This window comes from Pezoporus wallicus, unplaced genomic scaffold, assembly GCF_028554395.1.
Source record: "Pezoporus wallicus isolate ANWC-B61680 ecotype Strahan unplaced genomic scaffold, APGP_CSIRO_Pwel_v1 contig_3952, whole genome shotgun sequence".
Lineage (NCBI taxonomy): Eukaryota > Metazoa > Chordata > Aves > Psittaciformes > Psittacidae > Pezoporus > Pezoporus wallicus.
This window is the reverse complement of record NW_026635034.1, coordinates 13,429,899-13,456,824: the sequence shown is the minus strand read 5'-3', so window position 1 is coordinate 13,456,824 and position 26,926 is coordinate 13,429,899. Positions and strand designations below refer to the sequence as shown.

The 26,926-nt window shown below is 42.4% G+C and overlaps 1 protein-coding gene across 1 annotated transcript in view; it reads left to right on the top strand.

Annotated features, from left to right (window-relative positions):
- The first annotated feature begins 9,408 nt into the window (after positions 1-9,408).
- The window catches only part of RORA (RAR related orphan receptor A), a 343,489-nt gene continuing 325,971 nt past the window's right edge, over positions 9,409-26,926 (top strand). Inside the window, exon 1 of the mRNA XM_057399323.1 lies at positions 9,409-9,710. Within this exon, the coding sequence (XP_057255306.1) occupies positions 9,539-9,710 (172 nt within the window). The 5' untranslated portion in view covers positions 9,409-9,538. The remainder of the gene's footprint in view (positions 9,711-26,926) is intronic.

The following is a 26,926-nucleotide window of genomic DNA, read 5'->3' as shown; positions in this document are numbered from 1 at the left end:
AGGAAGCTTCAATAATTTTAAAATATTGTGGTTTAATAGCCCATTTTCAGAACTAAACTATTAAAGACTATATTCGTGGCATTTATGATGTCCTAGTTCAGCAAAGCATTTGGGCATATGTCACATAAAGCATGTGATTATTTTCACTCTTCATTAGCTGTATGCTTTCCCAGCCTCACTTCTCCAAACCCATAATCTTTTAGTAGCATAAATGTGTTTAAGTGCATTGACACTAAGGTTTTTTGCTTTCTGGGTGTTTTGTTTGCCTGGAAAGTCTGAGGTATATGTTCTATTAATTGTGCATAGCCAAAAGGGGCTTGCAGATGTCATTACCTGATACAGAAACTATTGAGCAAATGGATGGTTGTCTTATGTCTGTGTATGCAGTCCAGAGGGTACATGATTTCAGTTATAAAAGGGTTGCAGAAGCATATGCAAGCATGGTCATTTGAACAAATATTCTATCTTTGAGTATTAAAAATAATCATGGGCTTTAAAAAGTATTTCTGGAAACTTTTAATGATCAGTTTCAGAACTGTCCCATCCTCCCCCCACTCCCCCCATCCCCCCAATGCTTTATTCTTGGGGGAAAGCATTTGGAGAGTGGGATTATTAAAAAAAAGAAAAAGAAAAATCATCCTTGAACCAAACTTGTGCAGAAAAACCTCCTGTGGTAATCAGCACATTCATCTGGGGAAAAAACAGAGCTGAGCTATTTATTTATCTTTAATTATAAGTGGTTAAACAAGGAGAATAGACTTACAGTTCCTACTGAACTTAAAAAGACTGTGATTTGTGCCAGCTAAAAATTAATTAGTAAGGAATTTTTAATTCCAGCATCCCAGGCCAAAAATCTATTCCTTGATAAAGATGTCCCCCTGGAATAGAGTTATGAGATCAGATTAGAAGGAACTTCATAACACTTGAAACTTGTACTTTGCGGAGCAATGCAAAGAGCATGCCTAAAATGATTCGGTTTTGGTGTTGGAACATAAGCTCACAGCTGACCAGATGGGGCCCAGCCTGCCAAATGGAAGAACACAGGAGTCCTGAATGTAACTGGAAGATTTGGAGGTGGAGAAGTATTGAGGGCTTTTTAATCTGGAGTATCAAATTGTTCTCCTGGAGTTGTTTGTGAACCTGAAATGAAAAAATAGCTAATGCCATCCATTTGCGAAGATCATTAATTACCTGCTGCTGCTTCCCTCTTGTCTACTTGAAGCACAGGGGCACGAAGCACTTGTGATAAAAGCCGTATTAGTTGTTTCTTACTCTTTAAACCTATTTTCCCTAATTTTGTCAGATTAGGGCATTTTTTTTTAGAGGTGTGGGTAGAAACCGGGGAAGGCTCAGTTTCACTGTGAAAACGACTGGTGAAGGGTAGATATAAAGTATTTAAGATACTTTTTTTGTGAGAATATGAGTCTTTTGGTTGATTGATTTCAAACATTTTCCCCCTCAGAATAATTTGCAACGCTAGGGGGAAAAGATCAGAGACTTTAAAGAAAAGTAAAATTGTATTAGTGTGAAACAAGTGCTGTAAATATTAAATTATTTGCTTAATCTATTGAAATTGGGAGTAAAGGACTGTCCCTGTGCTGAGATATAAGTATACTGTGGCCAGCGAAATTCATGTTGATGACTTTGAGTGACTAGTGTCAGGCCTGCAGGGATGACGCACAGTACAAGCTGCAAAAAGAAACTGGGAAGAGTCCTGTGGGCACTTCACTAATGTGTCCGTAGGGTGGCACATTCATGAAGGATGTGGAAAAAAATAAATTGTTTGACATAAGTTAGTTGATTTTCAAGTTAGTTATTCACCATCTAGGATTGTACCTTTATAGGGTTTTTAAATTGTTATTAGTTTAATCTTTAGTAGTTTTGCCTGAGTTGCTGCTTTATGTTGTTTTCAAATAGTGGTCACATATCTACACGGATCACTGAGGTGATTTGTAAAAGAACTCCATGCATTGTGGAAGATAGTAAAGATAGAAAGAAATGTAACACAAAACTTGCTAGAAGTGACAAGCTCAAATGGAAGAGTACTCTAAGTATCTATGGAGCATGGCAGGTTTTAGTTTTGCTTTAACCCACACGGTTATTTTGAAGTTGATAATGAGGACTCCCAGTCACAAGATTGAAAGCTCAATTAAAACAGACTTCATGCAGCAAAGACCTTCCTATTTTGATTATGAAACCTGTAAGGCAATTGTTTTTTTCTAAATGAGAGAATATAGTGCGTCTAGATACATTTGTGGAGGTATTTACATAGCCTGCTTTTGCTTTTAAATAGTAGCTTTCTTTTAAAGAGGAGTGAAGAATCTTTCCAGAAGAAAAAGAAGATAAATGCCTTACCTATCCCAGTTGGTTCTGCATTCAGAGGCTTGGAAAGATTCAGAAACAGAAGCCTAGAGTCTTGCATTGCCTGGCTTACTTCAGCTGAAATTCGCTTTTTTTTTATTCCTGTGGTCTTTGAATGAGAAGGGGAAAAAAATGATGTTATGATACAGATTTTGCATGGTTTGAGATGTAAATCAAAACCTTTGGCAAGACAGTTGAAGATAGTAGCTATTTGGCTAACAACCCGATTTATTTATATGAAAGATGCTTGCAAATAAAGAGTATAGAGAAATCCACCTTTGAAATAATTTTATTCAGACTGAACACCTATTTTGTATTTTTCCCCTTGGCTTCACTGAAGGAGTGTGTCAATGTGTATTTCCTCCTTCAGCCTTGTCTTTGCCTTTTAATTGATCAAAGTTTTGACAATTGCACTGTCCTGGCTCTTTCTTTTGTTGTTTGCAGATTGTCTTGGTGCTTTGAGAGAGAGAAGTTGCCTTTTTGGGGGGTTATATGGCTATAGGCATTGCTATAAGCAGCTGATGGTCTTTGAGATTGACCCTGTGAGGGGAAGGTATCTATAGCCCAGGAACAGCAAGGATATTCAGCCAAAATGACATGTGGAAATAGTTTGCCAGTGGTCTAATCTTGTCTTGTGAGAGCATCCTATGGCCTAGCACAAACATAGGTCTCACAACACTCATGCCGATCAGAAACTTGGGTATGAAAGCCATTTTTAGTGTTCTAGTAAGACCTAACTTTTTAATGTTTATATGGCTTTGAGGACTCCTAGCTGGGTCTCCTGGTTTAAGGCATACCAAGAGTCTCTTGATGCTACTACTAGTACTGCTAGTACTTGATGCCTACTTTGCATTATATGTGTAATTCCGTACTTGAAATTGTGTAAGAGTCACCACAGTGGTTGTACAAGGGCTACCAATGAGCTATCAGAAGCTTTACGATATCCACAATGGAGTGGCTTTTTCTGGCTGGAAAAATCCATAGTTGGGTCAATTTGATGAACCCTACTTAGTGATTGATCTATTCAATTGAAGAAGAAATGGGAAAATATGCAAAATCTTTGTTCTTTTTTAAATGTGTTCAGGAGTTTGTTTCTGGTTTGGTGTTTGGTTTTTTTAAGGATTATATTGTTTTACTTTAAGGTACAGCTAAACTTTGGTTTTAGCAAGGTAAAAAAAATCAAAGTGCAAGATGCATCTTTTAAGTTCAGGTCTGATGAAATATTATGTCTGAGTAGAAGGTACTTTTTGCATCTTGTTTTTCATCACAGGAAAACAAAAATGCTGAAAAAGCTGTAAAGCACCAAATGAAAAGTGAGCTTTGTAGAACATGAAGACAGCTCTAGTGACCACCAAAGTATTTGTCTTTTTCCCTATTAGAACTGTCACCTGTGGAAGTTCAGTACTTCTACCCTCATCTCCAAACACAGGGAAAAATGGGTCTTATTCTTCTTGTGTACCTTTGCTTCATTAATACATTAGAATATAATCACTATGAAATTCCTCTTCCAAGGGTTCTTTTTTCTTGAAGTTTCATATTCATCCTTCTAGTCTGTAGAAAATATATTAAATTTTGGACTTGCTATTAGAAAAGAGGCTGCTGTGTTCTACTGTGGCATATTAAGTTCTCAAAGGGTTAAAGCAGACAGGAGAATACATGTTTTCTGTAATGCTGGGTGTGCTAGCTGACCTTTGCATGCAGTAGATAGTTTTCCATTTTCGCTTGAAATCAAGATATTTTAGTAGATAGTGTTTAAATAAATCAAATGAGGCTTCAAATTATGTAAAACCTGACTAATTATTTTAAATTAAATTACAACGTCCACTTCAGCCTTCCTGGCATAATTCAGTTGTAATGCTCATCTGAGCTGTAGTGTCTCTTCTGTGCATTTGGGCTGCTTGAATAAACTCATGGTTAGTGTAATTTTTGGGTACGTGTTCAATGAAGGCAATTTTTGTATTTCTAAGCTAGCTAGAAGATCAAGTCCTGTGACCTGGAGAAAAAGGAGGCAAATCAGAAGGTGCACAGGCATGGTATTAGTTTCTAGAGAGTATCTTATTAATTACATGTTAGTGCACAGTATTACAAGGTAACTTGTAGTCTTCCTGTTCAGATGATTTGGAACTGTGAAATTCTAGTTGGATATGCTTTTGTTTGGCTTCTACAAACTTCCAGAATGAATTTGAGTGAAAGTGAGCTTTCCCAATGCACATGAACTCTCTAATATTTTAGGATCTCACTAGTGAGACAACTTAGAATGGTTCTTTTAGGTAAGGTACTTTGAAAAAGTGGATACTGATGGAATCCACTGGGGAATGACAGATGTATGACAGCACATGCACAGTGATCATCTACACAGCAGTAACATTTTTTTTTTCTTAAGGAGAAGCTGGGTTTTTTCCTCCTTGCTCTAACCTGTCTTAAACCCTTAAACCTACTGCTGCTTGTAGAGAAACACAGGTTTTGCACAAAACATGTGAGTTATTGGTCTGATATAAAGGATAAAAACTATAATAAATGTGGTATTTGATGAAACAGCTATTGAGTAAAAACAGTCAAGGAGAAGGTGTATCTCTGAGACTTTTGCCTTAATTCATTCACACCAAGTATTGCTTTCTTAAGAACTGGCCTGTGCTATTGCTGCTTACTCCCTAGATCAGGGAATGCTGCTGTGCACATAGGGTTGGTACAGATAAGCACAAAGGATTCATTACTTCTCATGTTGTATGCTTCTCCACTTCAGCTTTTTTCAGAAACAGCAAATCCAGTAAGGAATGAATCCACATGGCAGGAGAGAAGCAAAGTGGAAGTTGAGGCTTAACAAACAATGAAAAACAGCTCATAGTTTATACTGGGAGTCTGCAGCAGGAAAGAGATTCCACTGCATCTGTGCTGTGCTGCTAGCTAGTTAACGAATGCTCCTTGGTCTTTAAAACAAAGACAATTGTATCTGAGAGTATAAATTCCAGATAAACTGCTTGATGAGCCTCCCACTTTGCTTAGAGATAAAGGCTGGGGGAAAGGGTTCACTGAAACTGCATCCAGGCACAGTGCCTCCAGCACTGTTTTCTTATTTCTTCCTTGTTATTTTGTATTTTGTTTTCATCTAGACTAAGAACATTGTTAAAGTAGTATTTAATTTAATTACGGCCAAATATGCAGCGCCCATAATTAGTTCAGATTATATATGTGTAGCTTTCTAGTCTGCCTGTTTTTGCTGAAGCTTAGTGGGGTGCATAACTTCCTCAAAGTTGCTCTCAGGTATTAGGCTGTATGTATTTCAAGTGGAAGCAGTTTCTTGTCCTCCTGTACAATTTAATTAACTGAAGTTTTGTAAAGCATTAAAACGTATGTCACAGAGTAGGGTTACACAAAATGATTTAAATTCTTTTTTCAAGACTGATCTAGGAGTACATCAGGAATGTACTAGATAACTCCACTGAAGACCTAGTGAATGTCCTATGACTTGCATGATCCTGAAACTTGCTCTTCTGAATGGCCTATGACCCTTTGCTTTCTCTTTTCCTGCAAAGACATCAAAACCACAGGCAAGGGAATGGAAGCAGATGCGCCTTACCCCTTGTAATTTGTTGTATAGGAGGAGGAAGAGGAGTAGTAACTGGAAATATCTGGGGGAATGTCACAAGGGAACACCTAAGAAAGGAAATGCCACTAGCACCAAAATAGGTTGGTGGTTATTTTTGTGCAGTATTATCCACGCTTTGCCCTCATGATCATTTAGCTCTGCAGCAATACGTTATCTGTAACTGTTAGATTGGAGCTAACAAAGCTTCCTTGGAAGGTTTGACAGTCCTGGTGTGGCCAGAGGTCACTAGCCCAGATCCAAGGGAATGCAGGCTATCATATAAGAGTGTCTGGTCACTGTTCCTAATCATATGGTTTAGTTTCAGGTAGTCCTGCAAGGAGCAGGGAGCTGGCCTTGATGATCCTTATGGGTTCCTTCCAACTTGAGTTGTTCCATGATTCTGTATGCTTCCTAAATCAGGAATGTACTTTGGCATTCTTCTTCAAGTGGGGTATTTCAACAGCTATGTTAGTTATGGATGTAGAAAACCATTATTGATACCTCAAATCCAAACTATGCTTACATATTAATGGACCATGAACACTAAAGCAGTATGGTGCTGTACTGTTCTCTTGTGAACTACAGTTTTCTTCTGTGTGTGTGTACTCTGTGTACCTTGTGCCTGTCCCACACAAGAGCTTGCTTTCCATGGTGGTCAGTTGGGTGCATGACAGCTTTTCTGCCCTTGCTCCATCATTGTGTCCATGCTCTGAAAAAGTTTCTGCATGATCTTGTTTACTCCAGAATCATACAAGATTTGTCTGATTATTTAAATTATACTGTTAAATACTGTTAATCTTTTTATCTACATGAAATCAAGAAAATCAACAGGAAATGTTTGGTGATGCTTGTCCCTTTTTGTTTCATTACTGTTAATTCTCATAGGATCTGTTGCAGCAATTTCTAAAGCCCTTCTCAATCTAACCAAACATTTCTTCTCAAGTTTCTCAGCATACCTGTCTTTACCGCTGATGCCATCTCACTTGTTCAAACAAGCTTAGTGATCAAAGTTAATGAACCATTGTGGTATGGATTGGAAACTAGAAATAAAAGACTAAAGAATGAGAAAGACCATTTCTATGCCCAGGAAATGTCCCTGCAGAGCAGATTCATAGAGAGGATCTTGACAAGAATCATGATGGTTTTCCTCCATTAGATAAAGCTCCAGCGACTGTCACTTTATTTATTTTTTTTTCCTCATGGTGCTTTCAGGCTTTTTGGTCACCCTCTTTGTCTCTTGGCTTGCGTTAAGTGCTAAAACCCTCTTAGATTATTGCCTCTACAAGCACGCTGTAAGTCTGTCCTGCTTTAGCTGGTTCCTATTGCTAGTGACTTGAGGAGATGTTGTTAACCAACATAAAATTAATTATTCTTCTTCACTGACTCAGCTGCTGTAAGCACTTGGGTTTGCTTCTCCCATTTCCCACCCAGAACTCCTTTTGAAAACCAAAGCTCTACTGTATGCTTTCAGTGTTCCCTTTTCACTTCTAAGAAAGTAAGTTGAAAAATTGTTTGGTTTTAGAAAATAAGGGGAAAGATTCACTAAATGGCAATTGTATAGCTAAGGTAGGGGTCCTAAATCTCAGCAGCCTTTAACACATAAAAAGGGGAAAGGAAAAAATGAGCCCATGCTCTCTGGTAATGTGAAGTATCTGTGGTACTAAAAACAATCCTGCAAAATGCTCACATGAATGATGCTCGCTGTAGCAAGCAGTGCAGTTGTTCCCGATACTAGTGAAAGGCGGTGGTCTGGCAGCTTTGAGGAATGAAGTCTTCTCTCTTTATTAGCTGGGCAAGTTTCCCAACACACATCGCCTGGTCAGCTTCCTGCATAAACCCTGGTCTGAAGAGGGAGGGATAAGCTTTCTCTCAGGATAACAGGCAGTTCAGTTTCCAAAGTTCACATAATTCTTGCTTTTATTTGGAGTCTGCCAATTAGTGAGGAGGGAGAGAGTTTGCAGGAAACTGTAGCCCTAATCCACCAAACTCCAAACTTGCATCAGAGGAGGACCACCTCGCTGGGAGCAAACCGTACTCCTGCCTTCCACTTCCATTTTCACTCATCCCCCATCTCCCTCCAAGCCTGCTGTCTAGGAACAGCTTCTATCAGGCTAGAGGTTGCTTCACTTGTCACTGGTGACAAACAGTGTAGCCTTTTGTCTCCCTACCCCAGGGCTTCCAGGCCTGCCCTAACTGAATACTTAATCCTCAAGAGCAAGCATGGATTTACCCAGTGGGCAAGGTCTCTAAGTCCAGCTCATGTTTATTCACACTCTAAAATAAATGCAGAATCATTCTTAATGTCTTTTGCAGTCTATGCCCATCCTTCAGATGAAGGCAGCCAACAGATCTGTTGTGGGTTTTTTCAGACACTGGTCATTGGAGCTTCAGGACTTCCAAAGGAACTGACCCAAAGGAACAAGACTCTGCCCTTATACTAAAAGAGCCATCAGCAGTGCAAGATGTGATCCACTTTGTGGACAAGCTCCTGTGGCAGGTAGGACTCGTGGTACGTTTCACAGCTGTTTGTGAGCAGCCACCATTTGTGACAGCAGTGCACTACTAGTGATTAGACTGCAAGATGTGGATTTGTTCAGAATCTACCTATGGGTTTCACGAGGTACCAGCACCAGCAGTGTTGATAGCTGTAGCAGGAGTTCTGGCTGGCAGAAGGTGGCACATCAGCTGCTTGCATGCATGAGCCCCAGTGCCATGTGCAAAAACCTTGTACTCCGACCAGTACAAATACCATGACTTGGTCTACTCAGGCCAGTAGGAGCAGTCAAAGCAGGCAGCTTTAGAACCTTTTGTGTAGGAGGCAGTAGGGCTGTGTGTAACATGGCCTCTGTTATACAAGAGGGATGTGATGTGCTCTTCAGCACACTGTTCCTGGCAGCTGGTACTTTAACATTGGGTAATGGACAAGGAGTTGACCATTACTGAGACTATGAACTGCACAAGCGAGATTGCAAAAGTCAGACCAGATCTGGAGGTTTTCTGGCACCTTGCTAGTCACCTTTTGTCCTGCATCAAAGTGCACTTCCTTGAAAGAGAAGTATTGTCTGAAATGCTGTCTTCTCTGGCTGCTAAACCGGTGGGTCCCGAGGCACTTCATACAACTGGCATCTTCTGATGCAGCTTCAGCTGAGGGAATCCTGGGGGTAAAGCAGCTCGGGAGCAATTCCCGCTGTAGCCGGGTGCTCCTCGTGGGCCCGGTCACCTTGTTGGACGGGCCCCACAACCGTGTCGAGCAGTGGGTCTCAGCGCAGGCAGAGGTCCGGCCTGCTTCCTGCATCTTCCCTTCCCCCGTCCGCGCTCGGGGGCTGCGGGGGCTCTCGGTGTCCCCCCGGAGGGCGGCGATGCGGGGTGCTGGTGCGGGGGGGGGGGGGGGGGGGGGGTGCGGGGTGTGTGTGTGTGTGCGCGCAGCTCTCGCTAGCGCTGCTTGTGGTCACAGCCAGGCAAGCTCACATCCCATCTGGATCACGCTCGCGCTCTCCCTTCTGCTTCCCTACCATAGAGTTGCGCTGGAAACAGAAGATAGAGGGAGTGTAGGAGCTTCGCCATCTCCAAGCGATCTACATTGGGAAAAACATGGAGTCCGCTCCGGCAGCCCCCGATCCAGCAGCCAGTGAGCCGGGCAGCAGCGTCTCCGAGGCGGCCGCCGGCGCCAGGGACACCCCGGTGAACCTGGAGCCCGCCCGGAAAAGCGAAGCGCCGGCTTCGGTCCGCAGGCAGAGCTACTCCAGCAGCAGCGGCAGCAGAGGTAGGGAGACCTGGGGAAGGGGGAGGGGGCCGGGGGAGTGGGATCGGGGGTGGGTGGGAATAGGAAGAGGGGGGTACGAGAGAAGGGGGAAACGCTGCGATTTAATCCCCTGTTTTATTGCTCGTGCGTGCGGGAGCCGAGCACGCAAACAAGCCGCGCTCCTGCCCCCCGCCGAAGCTTGCAAACTTTTATAGCTGCTCCTAATTGCTGCGGGAGGAGGGACGAATGCGATGGAAATATCGAGCGGTGCTGGGGGCTTTCCTGCCTCTCTGGGTTATTGCCTCCCGTCTCCGGATGGGTACCGTGCCCCTGAAATTACATAATTTTATAAATATATAAAGCAGCAGCAGGAGTATTGGGATTGAAGGGAACAAACTTTTAAAGCTGCAGCGTCCTTCCTCCCCCCGTTCTCCCCCTCGTCTGTCTCCTTTTGACAGTTCTCAGCGGGTGCGCTGTGGCTCGTTGTGAATGGGGGATCTGTAATTGCACCGGAGGGTTGCGGGTGACTTACTCTCCCGCGCGCTATTTCCCCCTCCTAATTCATTTAAGTGTATCATAAAAATCATTTTGCTGGCGGAGCGGAGGGGCTCGGAGCTGATGTTTCTTGGAGGCGTACAACTTTGCGGAGGGTGTCCCTGCTCCCGTGGGTTCTCCTTCGCTTCCCCCGTGCTCCCCCCGAACAAACCGCTGCAAACAAACAAACAAACAAGCCAAGGAAGCCCCCCTTTCCCGTCTCTTGCCCTTTCCACCTCTCTCCTGCCTCAGCCCGCGTCTGGGAGCCGCGCGGGTCAGCTCTGAGGCTCTCGGTTGAAGTTTGCCGTGGGCTCGGTCGTGGCCGCGCTGCCCGGTGGAGGGGCGCGGAGCGGAGGGGCAGGGAGCGCGGGCCCCTGCTCCCGCCGTGGCACGGTGAGGGGCGCCGGCTCCAAACACCGCTGGAGTTTGCCGACACGGGCGAAAGAGGGATGAGGCTGCCGCTTTAATTACTTGTAAATAATTTATGAAGCGTTGCTTCTGCAAGGGGGGGGGGAGTGCGCTAGAGAGGCTTCGCTCGCTAAAATCACTTGGTGATGGGGAGAAATGAATTAAATAACGCGATGTCACAATACACACGGCGGCTGAAAGACGTGTCGGGCGGAGGAAAGTCCGTGTCCGGCGGGAGCAGCGGCCCCTCTGCGGCCGAGGCCGGGGCAGCGATGCCCGGCCGCTGGCGTGCGGAGCGCGTCCCTCCTCGGCCGGAGGGATTTGGGGATGTAGGTTGGAATATGGCTGATGATGTGTTGGCTTGTGTTTTACAGTATTTTTCCCCTTTTGGCCACACCCCCTCCCCCTTCGCAGGCAGCTTCCCACTCAGGGAATCCGCGTACAGTAAAAGCCATCGAGATGACACACGCCGAAACGTTTAATTAGAGGCGCTTTGCGGGCGGGGAGCGCGGTTCGGCGGGTGCCGAGGCGGGGGGGGGGGGGGGCGGGGCAGGGGCCGGGCGGCCGCGGGCGTGTGCGCAGGGAGCGTTCGGCTGCGCGGGGAAGGGGGGGGGGGTATATTTAGAGCTTGCGAGAGTGGATTTGGAATGCAAGCGCCTTATGTAACGAGGTTAATCAGAAACACGGGAGGAAATTTCTTTAATGTGTCGGGGAGTTTGGTGCATGTTTGCGGAGCGGCTATAGTTCGCGGTTGTTACACAACGACAGCCCCCCCCTCCCCGCCATCCTTCACCGGCCCGAGGGTTCCGGCGGTGCGGGCAGATGGTGCTGCCGGGCAGCGGGGCCGGGCCTGGGGAGGAGGAAGTGGGGTGATTTTGGGATCCCATAAATTATGTAACGCTCGGTAGTCGTTCCTGTATGGATGCGAAAAGGAAGGGGGGGGGGCGCGCTTCGTAGACTAGGCAGCTCTGGTGGTGAGGGTGTCTTTTCTTCGCGGTCCGGGATTGCTTAGGCTTTGGTACTGCTAACCTCCTGACCCAAATGCCCCTCCCCCCCCCCCCCCCCCGAATTCGGCGGGGAAGGAACGGGAAGGGGGGTCCGGCAGCGGGCTCGGGCTCGCCGCACGCGGGCGGGCACTGGGTTGTGTAACAGCCGGGTGGAAGAGGAAGGTCAGTGATGGAGGAAGGCATCCGTGAGCAGGCGAGGGGATGCTGTGGCTGTGCAGCCCTCTGAGGGAAATAAAGCTTCCGGCAGTACCTGGCTTGAAGGGCTTGTTGGGGAGGGAGAGGGAAGAAGGAGAGGGGCAGGGATCTGGAGGGAAGGGATAAAAAAAAGGAACTGTTTGGGTTCTTTCGGGTGATGTAATGGAGTTGGCAGAAAATACAAGTCTACTCCTAGAGTGCAAACAGTAAGGGAATGGAGCTGGCATTCTGCACTCATGTTGCATGAATTAGCGTATGGGAAGTAAATGGAACTACACGCAGCAGACCCGCTGATGGTGCCTTTCTGATGGTTCCAACCTGAACAGGGAGAACTGTGCGGGAAAACATGACAACATGCACATCTTGGCCTCCTTGAGATCAGGACTTGACGGATTAGCTGTTAGGTGTCCCTATGGACTTGGAGATTATTTTTTTTTCCCCCCTTTTTTTTAAGCCATTGAAATAGAATTTGATTTCTTGCCTTTTGTTTTGTGTTTGTTTTTGTTTTTGTTTTTTTATATGGCCCTTTATTTCCTATGGCAACAGCATGACCTTAATGCCTGATCAGAGTAGGTGAAATTATTTTTTAGAACAGCTACTTCATAAGCTTATATATGTTGAGCTGTGTATTGAGTTCAAGAATTGACCTGTTTGGGTGGTGATCCTGCAGTGTTTGGTAAACTGGCAGAGCTGGACTGTGCAATCTCTGTGGAGGAACAATACAGATCTACAGATAAGTAGATATAGGTACACATGTGCACCCCTCTAACTGTAAAAATCCTTATTTTTGACTTAGCAAAGCTTTTAAATCACTAGAAAGATTTCCTTCATATCCCTTATTTTCATAGCTGCACCTGCTGCAAAGCTGCTTTGCTACTTCAGAGTTTTCAGTAACCAGTTTACAAATGGAAGAAGCTGTAGAATATATTCTTAAGTGAAGCTTTAGTTATTATAATGCCAGCATTTCAAAACACCCCATTGCCTGATAAACAAACCTGTTTGGAGCACCCGATCCTTACATACCTCAATTTGTATTTTTCAAGGCTTAGGCTGTTTGTGTTGCTGTGTCGAAAGCTTAACTGAAAGCATAAATTTAGGAGTTACCCAAAGCACCTTTCAAATGGAGAATTGTTACCTGATTTATTTAGCATACAGGAGTGTGAATGCATACCTGTGTGTTTCGGGAAATAACCCACAGTCTGATACCAAAAGTGAGTGTTAGAAAATTGACACTGTACATGGGAAAAGCAGGAAATGGACAAAAAGCCTGATTTTCCCTCAAAAGGATATTTTTTACTGCTGACACTAATCCTTAAGATTTTTCTTAAGGGCAGTCACTGTCCAGCAGGTTGAATTTCAGCCTGTGTGTGTTCTGCAACAAGGGTTTGTGGTTTGCCGTGGTTAGTAGATGGAATGCTTTGCTCACCAGCTCTGGCCCTGGACTGTGACTGTGAAGTGCTATTCGTTTCACTTTGCAGGCTTCGGCCTCCTTGGAGTTCTCCCCATGCTGCAGTCTTAAGGCTTAATGTTCTACTCATCCCCTTAGAAATAGTCGTAATTGAATAAACGATATTTTAATAGAGAACTATTGTCTCATTAAAAATGAAAAGTATACAAAACGCTTTTTAATCTGATAAAAATTGCTCTGGTTTTTGGACCCGAGCTCTTGGTCTCAGTGGTAAGTCAATCGAGAGAGGATGTCTTGCCAAAAAATTTAACGGCAGCTCTTACACACAGCGTCTTCCCATGATGTAAATATTTTTATGATGCTTTGTACTTAATAGCAGAAACCTGCAGCTATGTAGGTGCTTGTTCTTGGTCTCTCACTGTTGAGGTACTGAGAGTATTTGCTGTTCTCCAGAAGCCTTTGGAATTTATTATCTTGGCATCTATTCAGCCTGATGCCTTCTCTACTGATAGATGGGGGGGTGGGGAGGGTGGGCTCACTTTTAGTGTTTTGTTTTAATCTGGGTGATCCTCCCCAAGTGGGGATGTGACATCATTAATAGTGACATCAGTAGGTTTGTGGTATTCTTGTCTTTAACAGATCCTTTATTGCTAGATTTTCTCCCTTCCTGGATTTAGCCTATTCCACGGAGCAGAGTCACGGTACAAAATTGCATGTGTTGTTTTCAGGAGGACTCTGAATTTTATAAATCCAGATGTTTTCTGTAGATTCTTTGGGTTGCCTTTGTCAGCATTGAGGGCTATTCTGCATGCACCACTGATTTAGTCCTATTTTGGTAAATGATATGTGCTGTGAATCCTTTAAAGGACAACACTGTTTTAAATGCTTGCAGCACAGGAGCAGTAACAGCAGCAGTATGTTGTTCTCTTAGGAACAATGCAGTTCTCTTACTTCAATAAACCGTAACCTATTCTCTTATTTTATTTGCTTGAGAAACGTCTCAGGAGCTCATAAACCAGTATGTAAATACTGTTATCATTCAAGCAAATGCTGTAATTTTAGTAAATAAAGAACATGTTTTGTAATGGAGATTAATGGGCTGTGTGACAATTTCAGTTTGGGGTATAGCACTGAGTTTGAATGGAAAGGGCAATTTCAGCTTTGAGAGGTTGTCTGATTTTTTTCTTATTTTCTTTTTTTCCCCCTTTCTCTGAGTATTTGTTTTCTAAGCTACAAAACGTGTGCTGGGGAGAATCTGGAATGGCTCTGTTGATCTCAGTGGATTTACTCGGAGAGCTATCCTTGTGAAAAGAGAAAGGAAAAAAGCCCAACCTCATTTTACATTACTGTTATCTGTGTCACTCATGAAGCTAATTCATGAAGGGGGGATCTGTTCTCTGCTGAAACATTTTGGAGTGTGTTTTCAGTGACACAGAGTTGTAAAAACAGGTGTGGAAAATAACAGAAGTAAAACTAAGTAGAATTGGGGGTCTGTCTGCATGAACTGGTGAGTCTGGGTACTGTGTAATTTAAGGGTTGCCTGCAGGATCTGTGTTTCCTTGCTACTAAAGCCCAGGCCGTTCACAGGAGCTGTCAATATGGAACAATACACTTGACCTAAGGCCTTCGATTTCTGAACTGCCAGGTCATTGTCACCTCTGCTCTGTCCAGCCTAGACCATTTAGCTCTAGCACCTGTACCATCAAAGACTTGCTGTCATCTCGGTTCCTTGGGGCAGGATGTTGTGGGGGGAGCAGTAGATGCTTCTCAAGTGGGACTGAATGTCTTCTGTCACAGAACAATTACACCTGGATCTGATCCACCAAGGGAGATTCTGTAGTGTTCTGAATTCCCGTGACTTTGGTGGAAGAGGAATTTCCTACAGGTAAGGTACTGGGGAAACTTCAGGTTGTGTGGAACTTTCCCCGCTTCCTATGCGGATTTGTGTTCTCTTGTTTTCTTTTCCTCTCATTCTGTTTTCAAATATCTTGTGTTTCACCTATTGCTTTGTAGCCTTGATCATCACTTCTGGCAATGTATTTTACAGAGCGGTTTTAAGTTTCAAAATTATATATACACACACATATATATATAATTTTAAGTTTATATATAGGTTATATATATGTAGTTTTAAGGTTATATATATACCCAGCTGGCAGACATGTCTCCTCTTTAGCTGCACAGATTCTTACAGATACATAGGCCAGGGCCCTGCAGAGCAGAGGCTAAAAATCCTCTCCCCTCCCTAGATCCATGCTGTAGAATTCACCTCATAGATGAATCGAACTTCATTTTAAGGGTTTTAGCTTTTTCGGCCCCAGTGTTCTGACAGGAGGCTCTTCTACAGCTTTGCTGTTCTGGTGATTAGAAATCCTCTTCTCACTTCGAACTAACTATGCCCACAATCAGTTGGCTCGCTTGCTTCTTCAGTGTTGGTTACAAAATCTCCTTGAACTGAGAATGATGAAGAGGCTGGTATTGTATTTTGTGATAGCTGAACTAACATACTGAGCTCTGTTCTCTGACTCATGGTTTAGCACTTCAGCTATCTACTGTAGATGGTCTGTGCTGATAGAAACCTGAGAATAGCTTGGGCTGTATGTCACGAGGAGTTAATTGTCTAATTTTTTGAATGTAAAGGTTGTGAATTATTCTTCATACCCTTATCTGAAGTCTCATCGAGGTGTGTTTCATTCTCGGCAACAACTGAGCTCTTCAGAGACTAAATATATTAGGGTGTGTACTTTTCTGACAGAATGGTGGGGCTTATTTTACAGCAGTTTAATCTATAGTTTAGTCTTACTGCACAGTTCATTTGGAAGGATCCCCAGGTGTGTTAAACACTATCGGGAACCATTTTGCTTATTACGGAAATCTAGCCAGTTCTTGTGTGGAATCTGACAGCTGTTTAATGGTGCTCAGCCGTGCTAAGGAGATCAGAACAGAAACTGAAGAGTACCATACCTGATTGAAACACTCAGAGGGATTTTAGATACAGATAATATAATTATCTGCATTGGAATTGGGTCAAACAGCTCTATTCCTGTAGAAAATGACTGATATTTTCAGTGGCAGTGTATGGTAAAGAAATCGGTTTGAAATACCTTCCTGAAAATGATACCCCCAGCAGCGGGATAATCAAAGATCCTGCTGCCTACCCTATTGTGATCACCAGTTGCCTATCATCATTGGTATCTTCAGGTATTTCTAGATGTATTAATTGTTTGGTCCCATGCTGGTATGTACAATCTTATAAACCAGGGGGAACCACTGGGATGTTGTAGGTCTTGCTTCGTACAGCAGATTCCTATGGAATTGCTTCTTTAAATAGTGAGTTGCACTGCTGCACGTGAAATGTGTTTATGTTTAACAGACCTTTTACAAATGACTGTAGGGGATCTGTTGACACTAAGCCAGTAGGGACAGGGGATGTGGGTGCCACAGTCTTTTTTTTGCCTTTGAGGATATTGGGAAGTATGGGGAAAACACATAACACTTTTCCACTTGTCTTCAATTTCACTTCCCATATAATCTAGCAAAACAGAACATAAACATATTTGTAAAGGATGTAAGGGAACAGAAGTTAAAATTCATGATTAACTGCATGTACATAGATGTTCCAGTAATCATGACCAACTGCAGAGTCTTTCATTTGTAATTTAATCTAATAATTTCCATGCACTTCTAAAGGAACACACTATGAAGCTGGCAACTTCTGAGAAATTGCTGTGCTGTTACAAACAGCATTTGAGCTGGCATTATAACAGCATGAGAGATGGCGAGATGGAGAACAAAGTTAGCAGTTGAAACTGAGCTGAAAAAGATTGCTAGCAGAATGTGGGAAAGCAGAGCTGGATTATGATGACCTCCCTTGTAGAATCAAATTAAACCTTTTTAAAGGTTTTGTGGATTTTTAGTCTGTAGCTGTGTTATGTCTTTACCTCGCATGGGTACATGAGATTAATGAGGCAGGTGTAGTGATCACGGAGCGAAAAGCTGTGAGGCCGCTGTTCTTTTTAAATGTTTCATTTTGTACAGGCTGTGGGATATTTACAGCACTAATTGACAATATGTCTGTGTGCTTGAGTTCTGCAACTGTTCAGATGGATTGGAAGTGTTTTAATACGGAAGCGATGGCAGTGAAAATTCCTGAATGCCAGAAGGAGGTTGAACAGAGCCCCCCCACTTTTTTGTACTGCTTGCCTAACAGTCCTTAGGACATGCTTGTCCAAAGGGCTGGGCTGTGTGAAGAATGCTGACGATATGGCCAAGGAGGCTGTAGCTGAAAAAAAACATAAATGAAAACCTCAAAAAGCAGAGGTAGACCATTTGGCACAAGTGCTATCAAGTATGCATCCTACAGCAGTGCCAACTCCTCACATAGGAGAGAGGAATTTTTTTCCATGGTTATGTGGAAGTGTATGCCATCCACTTCTGAAATACATACATATATGCAAAACTACAGGCACCATGGGGAAGACTTAAATTATGTATTAGTCGAGCTTGACTTGACTGTTTTGGCACTGAAGCAAGGTCTGTTAGATACAGTCAAGGATAAAACCAAGGCCAAGGCTTGTGAAAAACAGATTATAGGTTTTATTTTCTTCCTGTTGTGCAAGTGTGACAATACTTAAAAGCAGGATTTCTCATCAGAGTTCCTCTTCAAAGGTGGAAGTGGGTAAAAAATGCCTTTTTATGAACCAGTAGATGATTTTAGCAAAGTCTACACCAAATGCAAATTAGAGGGCTGTGCTGCATTACATCTGTTAACTAAGGGCAGAAAGGTAAGGTTTAAACTAGTCCTTAAAAATAAGTCTTGAAATTTGATAAAGCAAGATAAAATACAGCTTTTGTTAATACTTTACTTGAAGTCAAAAACTGTCAGCATAAAGCATCTTCTAAACCCTGTGTATATTAAAAAATAAACTGAAATGAAACCAATCTCAAAGGAAACTAGGGCATATCAAAACCCTCTTCTTTCTCTGCGTCATACTTCATTTGTGTAATCTTCAGGAGAAGTTTTGTTAGTCATTTGTATTGTCATCATCGCAGTTAGGAAGGGTCCTTTATTGTCTGGGTTGTTAGACAGTCCTTAAAAAAACTCTAATGAAGTATACTCTGAACTGTTAACATCAGATGTTGAGTCATAGTGTTCCTGAGATAACACATGGAAAAGTCTGTTAGCGAAAGCACAAAAGCAGCTCTTTCCAGAGTTAATGTTTGGAGGAATAATGGATGAAGAAATATGGACTGGTGGTGTACTTTCAGTCTAAGCATTTTTGCCCATCCATCAGTGGCCAGGCAGTCTTTTCACTTTGAGGGGCTTTAAAAACCAAACCAGTAAGTCATTGCTACAGATTTCATTGCCCTTCAGCACTCCTACCATTTGTAATGGTTTATTGTTTTCTGCTAAAATCAGGTGTAATTTAAAACTGAAGCAATCTGATTTTCACAAACATGAATCTGCAAGAGATCAAGTTAAGGCCAGGCCTATGTTAGCAGCATAGAAGCTACCCTTGGCTACTAAAAGAGTTCCGCTCTACTTGCAGAAGACTTGATCCTGTGACAGCTTCTATGGATGTTTAATATGAAGTTGTGAATGTTGATGTTGGTGATACTGCTTCAGCGTGCAGAGCTGGGGTGTCTGTTTAGTAAAGATCAAGGGAGGACTGCTAATAATCAAGACTTGCACTGTGAAATTCGTAAAGAAAAATGTGAAATTCTAATGCCAATGAAAATTACTTTGGGAAAAGGTTGAATTTAACCCTTGTTTTCAAGGTAGGGATGGCTGGGTGAGTAGTTGTAATTACTTTGGCAGGTATTTTGTTACCCTGCTATAATACTGCTTGTAGGATCATACTGTGGCTCTGTTGCTGGAGAAGGATTTGTTCTTACTTAAGAACAGCTGTTAGGAGATAAGCAAGAATTTCCTCACGTACAGGACCTGAGTTGCACTTGTCTGCCACTGTACGTGGAATGTGTTTGCTAAGATTACTTCACGTTTAATTTTTTTATTGCTGAAATCCTCACTCTGTTCTTACAACAATCAGAAATCTCATCTGTCTCCTGATGGAGAGAAGGGAGGGAAAGGGGAACAAGTTGTAGGGGCTTATGTGCAGAAAATCTAGAAAGTTGACTGTTGAGGTGACCTGGCTTATTGGTATTTATCTCTGGAGTCTGACTAGTTGTCAGTGTGAGTTTATGTTGTCTTAGCTGCTTCTAACTGGGTTTGATCATAAACGAATTCTCTTCCTTTATCTTTTTTCTTTGTTTTCTTGGTACATTACCAGCAACCTGCTCTAGTGGAAGGTGTCCCTGCCTGTGCAGGGGGTTGGAACTGGATGAGCTTCAAGGTCCCTTCCAAACCAGGCTGGGATTCTGTGATTCCACTGTACCTTTTCATTCACTCCTGGCTCTAATTCATGAGAAGTAGCACTTGTTTGGGTGTTTTTTTTAGCATAATATCCCACTGAAATGGCTGTGTAAGGTTAGCAGTGTCCCGAAGATGCTCTAGTGGGACAAGCAGTGTAGCATCCAAGGCCATGCAAAAGAACAAGGGAAGACTTTTTTTTGTTTGTTTTTTTTGGAAGCAAAATCCTTCCAGGATTTCAGCAATTTATTAGATTTCCCCAGCAGTGCTTGCATCTCTAGAAAGAGGCTCAAGGATTTCTGCCACTAAAATCTTTCATTGCAGTCCTCCAGAGAATGCTTCCCATATAACATTCACCAGCATCAACAGAGCACCTGGGTTTAGGGGTAGCCATGAACTTCCATTAGGAGCCTGTATTTAGTCCCAGTGTGATCTAATGGCTGACTGGCATTCCCAAGTCCACCTTCTTGTTTCCAGCCCAGTTTTAAGCCTGTAGAAATGGCTTGCCAAAGATCTCTGCAATCGGTATGTCTCCTCTGAATTTCCTCCACGAATCCTTTCTTTTCTTTTCCACAGCAGAGGTTCAAAGCAGAATGTCTTCAGGGATTTGAGAGCAAATGATCGCAAGTGGTGAGGTGGGGACTTGTGCCAATACACAGAAAATATTTGGTTGCATTGCTTTTCTCTGCACACAGCAGAACGCACACTGGAAGCAAACTCTGCTCTGGAAAGGCAGCAATAGAAAATGTAAAAACAAACCCAGAAAGGAAGTAAATGAAGCCAAAGGGGGAGCAGGGTAGTTTTGGGTAATGAACAGTAAAAGAAACATGTGGCACTTAAGGAAGAAGTGTAATGAAAGGGCACAAAGGAAAGATGACTGATTTGGAGAACAGCCTGGAAAAAAAACCCAACACATTTGGAAAAGGCCTGGAGTAGTGGGGGAAGCCACGGTGTCTATTGAGGGAGGGAAAATACTGCTTTACTGCCTCTGGACAAGTCCTATATTGATATTCTATGATCTTGTCTTACTATGGAATGTAATAAAATGTTTTTAGTGCATGATGGGGCCTCAGACAGTTGCCTCTCTCAGGCTTGCTTCAGCACCCTTTTGTTTCCTACGAGCTCTGACTAAATGCTTTTCCCATAGATGTTGTGCTAATGTGTTATATGAATTATTTGTCTTAGTGCTGTGAAATTAGAAGCCCTTTCCCACAGTGTGTTAAGCAGATTAAAATGAAAGCCTGTTTTTATGGTCCAGGAACAGTGCAGATGCTTAAAAGAAGAAAATAAACAGGGGGAGAAAGAAAAGAAGATGTGATCTAACAGTGGGGCACCATGAGGAGCTTAATGAAGCAAATGCATTTTGTCACCTAAATTGTGAGATAAGTTCCCAGCTTCCCTTGAAAAGGTTTATATTTTTTCCTTGGTGCCTTAAATCCACGGGGAAGAGCTTGGGTTTGGTAGTTTCTACAGAGATGATAACTTCTGTTGTTGTTTTCTTTTGAAATGAACTTCGTAGGCAGTAGTACAGTTCCTCCTTCAAAACCTGGCCAGGGACTCAAGGGCTATGCTTACTTTCTGGCAGACAGCCCTGGGACAGATTTGAGCTGTTCTGAAAAGCACTAAGCAGTGTATTGGAGGCTGCCACCAGCTTTGTTTTCAGTAAGAGAAATTGCTTTAACAGGTAGCCAAGTGATGGCTTTGTACAGGTACACATGAAATTCAGGGTTCATGTTACTCTGCCTTTTGAATTCCTGCCTTGTGTATCTGTCCCTCATACCTCCTGGGTCGAATACATTTTAGTTACAGCAGTATTTTATTTCCACTGACTTAACTCTAATCTTACTGTCATAATGTTCCAAGACACTTCCTGTGCTAACTACTCCTCTACCTGTGTGGTTATTTGTCACATATAACGTCTACAGCTATAATGAAATTATTGCAGATATGACATATGCTTAAGATAAAAAGAGTGTCTTACTGTGTTTGAGCAAAAGCTTAATTAAGACATCATATGTTACTGTAATATGTATTTGAGGGAGGACAGTATTGGTATGAGAGAGCATTGTGCTTTTTCTGGGCTTGTTCCTATTTCTGTAGCTTTCTCATTTATTTCTCCTATTTCCCTATGCAGAAATAAGAAACGAGAGATTGTGTATTGCTATATCAGTAATGTTGCCCCTGGGGCCTCTTGAGACAGTGATCAGGGTTGAGAAGTCATGGAAATGTTCTGGACTGCACTGTATGGAGTTTTAGGCTGGGATGCACTGAGTTTGAAATGGCAAGGACAGAAAAAGGCAGGAGATGCGAGAGAGAGTTGATGTGTTATTTTGCTGTCTGTGGAGGACGTTAGCAGCACGGGGCCATTGAAGTGCCATAGGAGGTACTTAAAGGTTTGACTTTTTACTTCCTATGGAAGGAAGGGGTGGGCAGAAGTCTGGCATTTTTCTGGCTGTCAGTGTTGGAGGAGGAGGAGGCAGCAGCTGTGCCTGAAGGCTTTTCCTTCTCATTCTCTAGCATCTGCTCTAGGTGTCCTTTCATAAGACCAGCTTTGTGCAGCCACGTGTCCCTGGGGTACCTGTGTGTTTTGTCAGCACAGGAAATGAAAAATTCACCCTGTCACTGAGACTGCAGTCTAAACTGCTGGTGTGGATGCAGCTATGCCAGCAGAAGGGAGCATTTACCGGTTTATACCATGGTGGAGGGAAGAGTGAAGCAGTGCCAGTGTTTGGTTTTTTTTTTGTGGTTAAAAATTGTCCTCTGTCAAGCTGTAGCTTGTCATGCTGGAGGTGGTGAGGGCTGGGGAGGAGGGCGATGATTTTGGTTTTGTCAGATGTGTTAGCAGAGGCTCTGCTGTGCAGGCAGTGATTACCAGTCTGCAGGAGACTGTAGGGATCTCTGGTTAGCCCTTATCAAGGGGCATTTATACCAGTACTGGTCAGTGGAGTTATGTGGATTCATTTATAGGAAAGACTTCAGATCCCCCTGCAGACTGTACACTACAGTTCTGTGGTGTTCTACAGAAAGATTTTGCTATGTGTTACATATTAAAATATTGAGAAATCGGTGGTGTTAGGGGGGAAGCAGCTTATCTTCTTTTGGTACAAATTCTTACCTGTTGTGAGCAGTTTCTTTGGTGTATCTTGACCAGACCAGCACAGAGGAATTCAGTTTTAATCTTGCGTAGTGTCTGATTACTGCAACCACGTTTAAGTGTAGATGTAAGCAGTTGAAGGCTTTGTGCAGTGCTGACATTTCTATGTGTTTTTTTCCCAGAAAGGTAAATATTTCTCCATCACTGGTTCCAGTGTGGTGTTTTCTCTGTAAACACATTGCTTTTGACTTGAGTTTCCTTTTTATATTTTTCCAATGTGTTTCATTTTAAGCAGGAACCTGTAGTTGCTGGATGTTACAGAGAGGAAAAAACCTACACACATAAGCCAAAAATATAGGGAACAATTAAGCTACCTTACAATTGAGACATTTTACATTTTTAGTATTTTTAAGGTAATTTACACTTAAAACATAGTTTAGATTTAAACCATATCATGAAGCTGTTCTGCATCACTTTCACCCGCCCGTATTAGTGACTAAGCAGTCTACTTCTCTCCTTTTAGAGGTTTCACTTTTATTTGTAATTTGTCTTCTAATTTGCAGTTAATAGTAACATGGCAATCACACAGTTTTGCAGAGCCAGCCTAAACTTCTAGCACTGTGGAAACACTGCTGATACAACATAAGCCCACATTAGTCAAGGCACTGCCATAATATGTCAGTTCTTCACATTTTCCTTAAGGACAATTTGGAAGAAAATAAATTCATTTCAGTGGCACAGATGTGGCTATGAATCTGTTTTCTATCGTAGGTGAAATATGCTCATGGCTGTTTCAAATGGGAAGGTGTCCATTCCTTCAGGTTTCTTGAAAACCTCACCTGGTGAAACTGGGAGGATGTAGTTGCAGATGTGATGTGTTTTCTTGAACATCACATTTGTTCATCTGGATACAGGTGTCCACAGAGTTACTGTGGTCAAGGGTAGGAGAGAGTGCTGAAATATTCATACTACATATTTTTTACATTGCAAGAAATGAGTTCAGTTTGTTGTCTTGGGTGAGAATTCTGACTGTGGCCATTGGGTTATCCAGGAGAGTACAAAAGCAACTGACACTTGAATTCCTTGGTAGCAGTGTTTCGCATGGCTTACTCTACCTGATCGAATCTGTACTTAGAAATTAAAAGGGATAATTTGGCTTTAAAAACTCCCTTGCTCTAGAATCCTAGAATGGTTTTGGTTGGAAGGCACCTTAAAGCTCATCCAGCTTCAACTCCCTGTCAGTGTGCAGGGACACCTTCTGCTAGACCAGGTTGCTCAGAGCACAGAGAAAACCACACCTACTTCTCTTCACACCATCCTTCCCAAGTCCAGCTGTGTGAGGTGCGCACAGTCACTATGTGATGTGCCTGAAACATTACAGCCAGGAATAGGTATTAGCAAGAGCAAGGGTGCAAGGTGTTGGGAGGGCTCTGGTATGATGGCTACATCAAATGCTACTGCAGGTTCTGAGCTCAGGATGCAAGTGTTTGCTCTGTATAAGTTGATGATATCAACCATCTAAGACTATTTAATGTGAACGGGAATTTCAGATCCAGGATGTGAAAAGAATTGAAATACACTTGCTGTGTAAGTTTAAGTTGCTAAAATGCTGGTTTATTACAGAGAAGGATTAAGGGCAAGTTTTATCCAAAGGCACTTTCAGGAACTGGAGAAATCCAAGGTATTGTTAGTCATCCTTCCAGCTTTTTATTAACACTACCTTGCTGAGGCAGGTAATTGTTAAAGTTGGTAAGGAAAACTGTCTGGTAGTTAACATCTGAAGTTGTATTAAAGTGAATCTCCAGCAAAGGGGAGATAGGTCACTGCCATGGGCTTTAGACAGAGAAACAAGTTGAGGATCTGCTTTTTGGTTCCTCTTTTCAGGGAGCACTGAAGAAACCTGTATTTGACAGACTTCAGTGTAAAAGGAGCTTGACTGCAACCAGTGAAAGTATTTTGACAAAATAAGTAACTAGTAAAATTCAGAAACATGCTAGCATAGGGAAAAGGGGACAAATATGGGGAAATCTGGCAAATAAGGTATCAGCACACTTGGAATGGTGTATTCTGGATACAATAACATCGGTACATGTCTGGTGAGAAGGGAGAAAGTATCCTCTAACAAAAGAAGAGGGGCAGATTGGCTTGTCGTGATTGCTGCAGATGGATTCTCTGTTCTGGGAGAACCAAGCTACAAGTCTTAGAGTATAAGAGAACTTGTAAAAATACTAAACCAAAACCATATCGGTTTCTGCTGCCCAATTCCTGGTTCTGACCTAAGCTTCAATAAACAAATCTGGAATTGGGACCATGTCAGCTGTCTGCCTTGAGAGGGCAGGAGGCTTGTGTACCCTTCAGAAGCTGGGGAAGAGATGGCATCTCAACCATCATTAGGCTAAGGACTTTCCTCATATCAAAACCCAAAGCAGCAATTAAGGTGAGTGGGTATTGCCCTGGGCCTGCTGCACCATGTATTTCAAACACAGATCAAATTCAGCAGTAGGTTTGAAATAGAGCTTTTCTTCTAGAAACCAGCCCAAACAACAACAAAAGACCTCCCATTGAGGTGTCACTTAAATCCTGTAGTGACTGTTAATTCCCATCACTGTTATGTCAATAGATTTTCAGCAACTTGATTCGTCGTGATTTTTGTCAGTTCTATTGAAGAACCTTTTTGTATTCAGTTATTAAAAAAAAATGGTTTAGGCTTCTGTTAACTCTAATTTTTGCATCTTTCCTGAAATAACCAATGTCCTGAATTAAAATTCCCATTTTAGAAATATCTCTTGAAATTCTATTTCCTTACCTCCTCCATATAAACATGTTGTCCTTTTGAAATAGATTGTACTGCTTCCCAAGAGACTAAGCGATCTTCTGTTCTTCTTTCTGTTTGAATCTTGCTAATGCAAGTGTTACCAAGATATTACGTGTTAAATCTGCAGTGAAACAGCATTGATTTCTTTGATTCTTTTCTGTACGGTGGAAGGAAGCAGAAAAGGTTTTACTCTTAGCATTGATCACACCCAAGTGGGCATGGGAGTCATTTTGCTAACATAAGAATTACTTCTAAAAATACTCTTATATTTATTCAAAGCAGCAGCTTGTTTAAGCTTTCGTTTCCAAGCCAAGCAGGTTTTGAAAGAGCTCTGGTGGATGTTTGAATTTAAGTGAAATATTTGCATTCCTAGAGGAAAGGTGCATCTTCAGGAAAAATGAACATCTGCTGAATTGATAGTGATGCATGGACCGTGTTTGCTTTCGGTGAACAGTTGTGAAAATTCATCTTCCCTTATGGGAACTTGGACATGCTTTAATATAAGCTTTTTTATAAGTGGGATCAGTAAGATTTTCTAAATCTGAGACTGAGTACCAGTTGGGAGGATGGAGGTGCAAAACTAGAATTATGGTGTAATTAACCAGCTAGTAAAACATCCTGAATGTGAGGGTTTCATTCCAAGCATTTAACAAGAAGCTGTATCAAGCAATTCTAAAACAGTAAAGGAAGAGTTTGGGTAACAGCAAGTGCAGGGCATGTGGTGTCCCATTCCCAGAGAGCACCTGATTTCTTAATAGACAAAATGTTCAGGAATTGCAGACCTGATGCACTGAAGCACTGCTGCTGGGAAAGGGTCTGAGCAAGTGTGGATGTTTTTTTGTTATGGTAAGATAAGCACTGACCATCAAACCAATAAAAATACTGTTCCAGCAGATGATTATTTTACTGACTTGGTGCTTTGTGTGTTGGAACTGTAATGGAATTGAGATCTCCCTCCACTGAAAATTAATAAGCTGTGATTCATTTGTGCCTCGTGTTGGAGTAACTTTGTTTTACTATTTTGCTTTTTCTCTTCTTTGCTGTTTGTGCTCCAGCCTTCTCAGGCTCTCGCCCGTAGCTATTTCTCACTTATTTATTCCTTATATATCTTATACCTCATTTATAGCCAAGTGTTTTTCATGGTGAGTAAACTTTGTGGTAGCTTAATGAAATTTAGCTTTGCTCATCGCTGTCCTAACAACCTTCCTTCTGGCTAGACAAAATTAAGCTAGAGTCTCTTTGAAGACATTTTTGTGTACAGATTTGACAAGTAACTTTAGCTGATTGCTGAAAACAAGCTGAGATTAGGGGCTGGCAGTAGTCACTACTGGTTCCGAATGTTAAAGAGGCAGAATCTTGTATTTGCTGGGAAAAAAGCCCCTGTTAAAAGCAGTGCTTAGGTAGAG